The following is a 9,828-nucleotide window of genomic DNA, read 5'->3' as shown; positions in this document are numbered from 1 at the left end:
CCTAGTAAGGTTTTAATGAGGCACATTATCTCTTAATGAACATCCAAGGGGGAGTGTTATAAATATATTATATTATGGATGTTCATTTAGTACTTCGTTGTAAATGAGACTCCTCCGTAAATATGTTTATCTATTTAGTACTCTATTGGAAATAAGTCTCCTGAAGAAGCTTATCCTTTTGGTACCCCGTTATGGATAAACATCACCCCTGATAGAAGATTATCCATATCTGGTATAATGAGCTTATCCTTTTAGTATCCCGCTATGGATAAACATCACCCCCGGTAGAAGATTATCCATATTTGGTACAATGAGCTTATTCTTTCCGTACCCCATTATGGATAAACATCACTCCCCGGTAGAAGATTATCTATATCTGGTACAATGAGCTTATCCTTTCGGTACCCCATTATGGATAAACATCACCCCCGATAGAATATTATCCATAGCTGGTACAATGAGCTTATCCTTTCGGTATCCCGTTATGGATAAACATTACCCTCGGTAGAAGATTATCGATATCTGGTACAATGAGCTTATCCTGTCGATACTCTGTTACGGATAAACATTACCCCCGATAGAAGATTATCTATATCTAGTACAGTAGCAGCTTACACAGCAGCTTGCAGAAGCATCTTACACAGCAGCTTGCTTTCTACTATAAATAGAGGAGATTTTAGTTCATTATGAACATAAGTTTGAAGTTTGAATAATATATCAGTTTCTCTCTATATTTGTTTTTACTTTAAAGTCTTTATTTCATAACAAGTAATAATTGGTGAAGAATAAACAAGCTGATATAAGAAATACCAAATTATGGTGGATGTCTACTCTTCCTCCATGATCTTCATCTCAAATGCTTAATGACATATTCAATGACATGTTTTCTATGTTTAATGACATATTTTCTTCACATGCCTATATAAAGGCCTTGTAATAGATAGGAAAATACACATAATTGAAGAAGAAATAAGAATCTCTTCTCTCTTTCTCTATATATCTCTAAGCTTGTTTTTCCTTGTTCCATATTGTTACTTTGAGTTATATTTTATAACACGTTATCAGCACGGAGTTCTAGCCAACTGAGTTGTTATGATGCGGCCAGTGCCGATAGCATCATTTAATGTTAATAATATGGTAAGAACGGTAACGGTATAAGGTGTACAATGCCAGCATATATTCGGCCATCACGATTAGCCTTTTCTAATTAGTTTTCAAGTTTCTTTACACTTTGCTATTTATGTTTCCATACATGAACAAACTTGCTTTACGGAAAAGTTTTTCTTGAAAGTTCATCGAATCATGTAAGGTTGTTTGGTGTAAAGAATGATAAATATTTTTCCTATAACAAGTATTATGTTCCTATGTGTTAATATTAAGAAACACGAAGTGAAAACTTTTGAGAGAGCAGATATTTTTCCTTTCTATTTTATCACATAACTCTTCCATCTTAAAGTGGGATAATTATCATAAAGGACACGTAGATTTTAATTGATTATGTGTTTTTCTATATTTTCTTGATACTTTTTATTTGATTGAGTTCAGTTAATGAAAGTTCGCATATGCAAATTAAATTCAATCGCCACCAATAGTGAAAACCCATCCCATAAGTCTAAAATAAGACATGATGTTACCGTGGAGGTATGAATGGATGTGGACGTGGTAATGGACGAAATTATAATCGTCATCATTATGGTAATGAGAACAATAATGGCTCTAAAAGTAATCCTTCACTTTGTGAAAGTGATGTTTGCCATTGATATGGCATGAGATTTTATAAAGCACGCATGGATTATTATGTTCCATTCCTGAAGTAAATGTGAAAACATTGTGATAATCATTATGAATACATATTCATTCTTGTAAGAATATGAACGTGCTAGTGATAGAAAATATACCACACTCACCTCGAGAAAGGGGTTTGAGATGAAAAAAAAAAATAATGTCATTATTATGGCATGAATGGTCATTCTTCATGTACATATTGTACGCCAAAATATTTTGGCAATGTGATTATTAAAGGCCAACAATAATTCAAGAAACAGATCTTGCAACTAATTTTGACCATGACCATAATGGTATAACCTTCTCTTTAAAAGAGATATTCACCATATAGATATTGATGAATATATGGTAGTATAAAATTAATTGAAAGCTCTGGAAGAGCTACTATAACTCTGCCTAAGGGAACAATACTTATCATAGAGAATGCAATGTTCTCCTCCAAGTCCAAAAGGAACTTGTTAAGTTTTAAAGATATCCGCCGAAATGGATTTTATATTGAGACAATAGATGAGAATAATCTCGAATATCTCATCGTTACCAAGAATGCCTCTGGCTAGAAAAGGGTTATTGAGAAGTTCCCATCTTTATATTGTGGCCTGTATTGGACAGGAATTAGTGCAATTGAGGCACATTCTATCGTAAACTAAAATGTTACTAATTTCAATACTTTTATACTTTGGCATGATCGATTGGGACATCCCGGATCAATTATGATAAGACGAATTATAGAGAACTCAAATGGGCATCCATTAAAGAATTTAAAGATTCTTTTAAATAATGAATTTTCTTGCACTTCTTGTTATCAAGGCAAGTTGATTATTAAACCATCGCCAACAAAGGTTGGGATTGAGTCCCCTGAGTTTTTGGAACGTATACAAGGGGATATTTGTGGACCTATTCATCCACCTAGTGGATCATTTATATATTTTATGGTCTTAATAGATGCATCTTCTAGATGGTCTCATGTATGCCTATTGTCATCTTGCAACTTGGCATTTGCAAATTAATGGCACAAATAATCCAATTATGGGCACATTTTCCCGATAATCCAATTAAGTCTATTAGACTTGATAATACCACTGAGTTTACATCCCAAGCATTTAATGATTATTGCTTATCAATTGGGATAAAAGTGAAACATTCTGTAGCTCATGTTCACACTCAAAATGGCCTTGCGGAATCTTTGATTAAACATCTTCAATTGATAGCAAGACCATTACTCATGAAAACCAAGTTACCCACTTCAGTTTGGAGTCATGTCATTTTGCATGCAGCAATGCTAATTCATCTCAGACCGATAAATTATCATAAATATTCCCTGTTTTAATTAGTTTTGGGTCATGAACCTAATATATCCCATCTAAAATGTTTTGGATGCATTGTATATGTGCATGTAACACTGCCATATCACACCAAGATGGGTCCCCAAAGAAGGTTAGGAATATATGTTGGGTTTGAATCACCCTCTATTATTCGCTACCTTGAAATATTAATGGAAGATTTGTTTACTGCTCGATTTGCAGATTGTCGATTCGATGAGGCATTTTTCCCAAAATTAGGGGGAGAAATTGGTGAAACCAAACGTGAAATTTTGTAGAAAAATACATCATTGCCTCATCTTGATTCACGTGCCTCTATTAATTTTGTGGAAAATTACATCATTATCTCATCTTGATCCACGTGCCTCTATTTGTAAAAAAAAGAGGTGCAAAAGATTATCCATTTGCAGAAAATAGCAAATCAAATGCCAGATGCATTTATGGATCTGAAAAGGATAACGAAATCGCATATCCCTGCAGAGAATGTTCCAATCTGTATTGATGTCCCTGTTGGACAATCTTCTAGTGCCATTGCTAATGAGTCAAAAGCACACCTAAAGCGTGGCAGACCACTGGGTTCTAAGGATCGAAATCCTAGAAAATAGAAAATAAATGATCAAGATGACACTATGAATGAGTCTCATAAAGAAACCCATGATTTAACCAATCATGAGATTCATGAGGAAATCAATGGGACTGAGACTCAAGAAAATAAGGAACTATCAATAAACCCAATCGATATTGAGACAGATTTGAATCGATTGAATATAATGGTAGATTATGTCTTTGCATACAATGTTGCATCTAGAATTATGCAAGATAATGAGGATCTTGAACCTCAATCTGTTGGAGAATGTCGACAAAGACGTGATTGGCCAAAATGGTAAGAAGCAATCCAATCTGAGTTGGATTCACTTATGAAACATGAAGTTTTAGGGCCTGCAGTCCAAACACCTAATGGTGTTAAGCCTGTTGTCTATCAATGGGTCTTTCTACGAATGAGATACAAAGATATAAGGCACGCATTGTTGCACAAGGATTTTCACAGAGGCATGTCGTTGATTCTGAAGAGACGTATTCTCCTGTTATGGATGATATTATAACGTTTCGTTATCTCATTAGTTTTGCTGTCCATGAAAAGCTTGACATGCATTTAATGGATGCGGTTACAGCCTACCTTTACGACTCACTTGATAATGAAATATACATGAAAATTCCCGAGGGATTTAAAATGCCTGACGCACATAATTCAAAGTCCAGGAAAATATTTTCAATCAAACTGGAAAGATCTTTGTATGGTCTAAAGTAATCAGGAAGAATGTGGTATAACCGCCTTAGTGAATATTTATTAAAGAAAGGTTATATAAATGATGTTATTTGTCCATGTGTTTTTATAAATAAAATAACATCGGAGTTTGTTGTACTTGCCGTATATGTTGATGACATAAACCTTATTGGAACTCCTACAGAACTCCAAAAGGTGATTGATTATTTAAAGAAGGAATTCGAGATGAAAGATCTCAGAAAGACAAAATCATGTCTTGGTTTGCAAATTGAACATTTGACAAATGTGATTTTTGTTCATCAATCTGCCTACATAGAAAAGGTATTAAAACGGTTTTACATGGATGGAATACATCTATTAAGTACTCTGATGATTGTTGGATCACTTGATGTGAATAAGGACCCGTTCCGACCTCAAGAAAATAATGAAGAGCTTCTTGGTCCTAAAGTACCATATCTTAGTGCAATTGGTGCACTAATGTATCTTGCTAACACTACAAGGCCTGGCATAACCTTTTCAGTTAATGTCTTAACAAGATATAGCTCTGCTCCTACATGGAGACATTGAAATGGAATCAAATACATATTGCGGTATCTAAAAGGGACTACTGATATGGGCTTATTTTATGGCAATGATTGCAATTCCGATCTTGTTGGTTACGCCGATGCTGGGTATTTATCTGGCCCACACAAGGCTTGATCTCAAACAGGCTATGTGTTTACATATGGAGGCACTGGCATATCTTGGTGATCGACTAAGCAATCAATCGTGGCTATTTCTTCTGATCATGCTGAGATAATTGCTATTCATGAAGCAAGCCGAGAATGTGTTTGATTGAGATCTATAATACATCTTATTCGAGACAAATGTGGTTTGAAGTGTGACAAACAACCCACATTTTTGTATGAAGACAATGCGGCATGCATAGTCCAATTGAAAGGATGATTCATAAAATGAGATAGGGCAAAGTACATTTCACCAAAGTTATTTTTTACACATGATCTTCAGAAGAATGGTGATATCAATGTGCAACAGATTCGTTCAAATGATAATATGGCTGATTTATTCACCAAATCTCTACCGACGTCAACCTTCAAGAAACTAGTGTACAAAATTGGGATGCAAAGGCTCAAGGATATGAACTGATGATCTCATCATGGGGAGTTAATACGTGTTGTACTCTTTTTTCCTTACAAGGTTTTGTCCCACTGGATTTTCCTTGTAAGGTTTTTAATGAGGCAACCAAAAGCGTATTTCTAAATATGTGTACTCTTTTTCCTTCACTAGGATATTTTTTTTTCTAATAAGGTTTTAATGAGGCACATTATCTATGGACATCCAAGGGGGAGTGTTATAAGAAATATCAAATTATGGTGGATGTCTACTCTTCCTCCATGATCTTCATCTCAAATGTTTAATGACATATTCAATGACATATTTTCTATGTTTAATAACATATTCAATGACATATTTTCTTTAATTTTCATGTTTATATAAAGGTCTTGTAATAAATAGAAAAATACACATAATTAAAGAAGAAATACGAATCTCTTCTCTCTTTCTCTATATATCTTTTAGCTTGTTTTTTTATATTCTATATTGTTACTTTGAGTTATATTTTACAAAAACAAGCAAAAATTTCAATCATTTTCTCATCCAAAACCACATTGGGATTGCTCGTACTTGCAAGTTGCATTTAGAGGTGGCACGTGTGACGTGACCAAACACAAAAATGTCAAAAATTCTGGTCAGCCTACATACACGTCTACTATTTTTTGTGGTAGTGAATCTATCAATGGAAATAAGGAATCTACTGTATATCTACTCATAATTTCTTAAGAATCGAAAATTAATTTTCCAAGAAAAAGGAAAATATGGGTGTAACAGCAACTGCAGTTTTCTCATCCAATTCCATATCTCACTTGCCGTCCTTCTCTTATTTATGTAAACCTAAGTTGGAAATCCGAATTCCCAAAGGTACTTTCTTTAATCAATTGCTTTATGAAAATCTTCCATGAAATGAGTTAAATGAGTTATGCTCTTATGCATTCTTGGAATTATTGGGAATTTAATAGGGAACTTAGTGTGAAAATCTTGGGTTTTATGTAATTGCAAGCAGGATTTATTCAGCCCATTTTCCTCAACTTATTTGTGATGTGAACTTTGATCTAGGTTGGAATTTAGTACTAGTAATTAACTAGTAGACGTATGTATAACTGTCTAGAAATCTTTTGTCTCATGATAGGACTCCAGGTATTTGTGGAAACGTATCAGTGAGATGTAAATCCCTGCAATTTTTGTTAAAACTCAAGGGGATGACTGATATGCTTGAGGTATATATTGCAGTGAAAACTTATCAGTGAGTTAGTTCATTCTATATCTGTGGTTCTACTAGTACACTAACTGTAGACTACCTCTGATGGTACTGTTCTTGTACTAGTCGCTATAATCCTTAAGTTTGTCAATTTTTGCTATTTTCTGATTTTCTTGCAGCTATGCCTTTTGGGGGGTAGGGGAAGGAAGCAGGGGTGAGGGGAAGAGTTTTAACTTGTACAAAAGTAATTTTTTAGAGTAAAACCTACTTAGTACCTCTTAGTTTTGAGCTACTAGGATTCATATGTGTGTTGCACATTGCACAGCCAAAATCCAAAATACTCGTCGGCTAACACTTGCTACCAAGATTAATTGAAAACCACTTCCTTTGTCTATTTCCGTTGCTGAATCAATGTGTTTAATTGTGTATTTGTGTTTCACGCTTTTTAGGACCTTGATTCAAGCCCTCAGTCTCAAAAGCTTTAGCATGGATGGATAGATACCATAAGGCCGTTAGCTATTAAGTATTCTGTATATAGTTGGAACCCTAATCCTTGTCCCAACCTTCTTTTCTTTGGTTGGGCTTGACGTAGTTTTTCTCACCTTATAACCTGTCATGAAGCCTCCTATGCTGGATTATTCAGTCAGTTTGGAATACTTATCTCTGAGTTTCACATTTTCATGAGAACCCATGCCTCCGTTATGGCTTTCATACCACTTATTCCTTCTCTCGACATCCCGGTCAAGTTAGTGCAAAACAATTTTGAACGTCGTCAAACAAGCACTTGGCTGCTTCTTAATTTTATCATAGTGGACTTTGTTCAATGTCGTTTCGTTTCTTATTCATCTTGCACCAAGAAAGAAAATTATTCCTTTTCTATTTCTAAATCATAAGGAACCATGAACACACATTTTCTTTCATGGCGCGGTCATACTCATTGGGAGACTCGATGAATTTATAGACTTTTGTTTGAACCACTGGTAATCTCCTTTCGTTGTGTTCATGCATATTATTATTATTTTTTCGCTTTCCATTTGGAGATAACTTCTGATAATTGGACATACAGTTGTATATGGATCTTGTGATTATGTATTTTTAGATACTTTTTATTTCAGTCCACTAGAAATGAAAACACCCAGCACCATAGATACGCCGTACATTTCATCTAGACATCACGATGGGTAAACATCTTATTAGATGGCATGAAATTCTGGAAATTTAAACTGAGGTATTGATTTTTGATGCAGCTTGTTCAATTTGGCAGAGATTGCATATGGGCCTTCCGTGAGTACAAATCGTTCGGATTGTCATTGTTCAACTCTCTCGACCATAAGAGCTGAGGGGAGCAGGCGACGAAGGTCCTCAATAGATGCTACACCAGGGAAAACATCCAAAGGAGATGAGATCAATATACAGTCATCCCGTGACAGTAAATCATCAAACTCATTAAGCCAAGAAGAGATCATTTCTCTTTTCAAGAGAATACAATCTTCAATTTCAACAGGCGATTCTTTAAGTTCCAAGAAAAGAAGTACCAAGTCCTCTGAAGAGAAGCCCACTATTGAATCGGTCTTGGAAATCCTTCGTCATTCAAAGACAGAGTCAACAGGTAATGAATTTTTTTCAGTTTTGCCTAAGCCTGTATGCATTTTCCTTTTCCCCAAAATTAATCCTAGTGCAAATGATAATACCTCAGTTAGATAATTACCTCTTTGCTTTTGAAGGTACAACGTCAAATACGAAGGGTGATAAGGGCTTGACTCATCAAAGAGGTCAAAAGGAACCAAAAGCAGATTATTCACCAACATTAGATCCAAGATCAACACGCCCACCCTCAAGCTTTGTGAAAAGATCCCCTTTACAATCACCACTTAACTCCAAAGAAAAGGTTGAGCTCAAGACAGAGACATCGCCAGGTAATCATGGTGAAAGGGAAGCAATCAAAATTGAGGATATGAAACTTCCTCAGCTTAAGGAACTGGCAAAATCTAGAGGACTTAAAGGTTATTCGAAACTGAAGAAAAGTGAACTTGTGGAGTTGCTCATCAGATGTTGAGACAATGAACAGATGAATAAGTCGTCCATCATGCTTTACATGCTTTACAGTTAACTGAAGGGCTAGTCTCTTTTTCATATCTGCTTTCTTTCATGGAGAAACAAGATGGAAAGGTAGAGTGTGGGAGTTTAACACATTCATTTGTTGGTTGTTTGTAGCATATGCTGTGTCTCTAACTGCATTTGTGATCTCTTTCTCAAGTTGCATACTTTCTCCGCTCCCCCTCCCCAACAATTTACTTGCTTTGATGGTTGAAAAAGGGGTTATTATTCACATGCTAGCTGTCTTGCCCGATGATGGAAGATCATCTGCCCAACTCAACAAGTAGATGGCCAGCACTTCCAGTTGCAGTATAAATCAGATCATAGTCCAGTTTAGTTTATTATGTTCTTTCACTGCAGGACAATGGTGAAAGGAATGAAAAATACTAAAATTCTGATATTTGCGTCCAAAGAACACAAACGGATCTGTCCTCTGATAACAATGCTGATTCTGCTAGAAATGCTTCTCATATGTGAAGACTTTTGAATAAGAAGCATTCACCTTTTCATATTAAGAAATGGCTTGCAATAACTAGATTGTGAAAAACAAGAGTTATCCGTAAAGATTGCATGATTAATCTATAAAATTCAATAGGTCAAGGTCTCCTGTTGAGATGAGCTTCCGAAATTTGGTAAATACATGTTTGTTTCTGCTTCAATACTATTAGATTAATGATTGCTCCTTTGAAGGATTCATTTCATTTTCTAGTAGCACCCATAGCTACATTTGAGAAGCCTAAAGCTACATCCAGTTACTGCATTGCCCTTCTCACCCCTAATAGTCACTGTTTACCCTCAAAATCGGTAAAATCGGATAATAATTGAATTTGTAAGTGGTTTTAAGGGTATGCGGATTAATTTGATACAAAGTGATAAATTAAGTTGCAATTGAAATAAATAACGACAAAGTAAATTCAAACCACACAAATTAGACAATTTCAGTCTTGGAAGACCAGTCACCCTCGAACCGGATGTACTTTGATCGGTCTTAAGATACAGATGAATAAGAGCTTAAAGAGAAAAATAAT

General features: G+C 35.2%; 1 protein-coding gene across 1 annotated transcript; it reads left to right on the top strand.

Moving 5' to 3' along the window:
• Positions 1 to 6,206: 6,206 nt before the first annotated feature.
• On the top strand, positions 6,207 to 9,032 carry LOC104112974 (SAP-like protein BP-73). The gene is made up of 3 exons (XM_009623026.4): positions 6,207 to 6,366; positions 7,968 to 8,312; positions 8,428 to 9,032. Exons 1-3 carry the CDS (start codon positions 6,264 to 6,266, stop codon positions 8,757 to 8,759), a joined length of 780 nt encoding a protein of 259 aa, XP_009621321.1. The 5' UTR covers positions 6,207 to 6,263; the 3' UTR covers positions 8,760 to 9,032.
• Positions 9,033 to 9,828: the final 796 nt, after the last annotated feature.

The sequence above is a fragment of the Nicotiana tomentosiformis genome, chromosome 2 (assembly GCF_000390325.3).
Source record: "Nicotiana tomentosiformis chromosome 2, ASM39032v3, whole genome shotgun sequence".
NCBI classification, from domain to species: Eukaryota; Viridiplantae; Streptophyta; class Magnoliopsida; order Solanales; family Solanaceae; genus Nicotiana; species Nicotiana tomentosiformis.
Note: the sequence above shows the minus strand (reverse complement) of the source record. Positions and strands in the feature narration are given on the sequence as shown.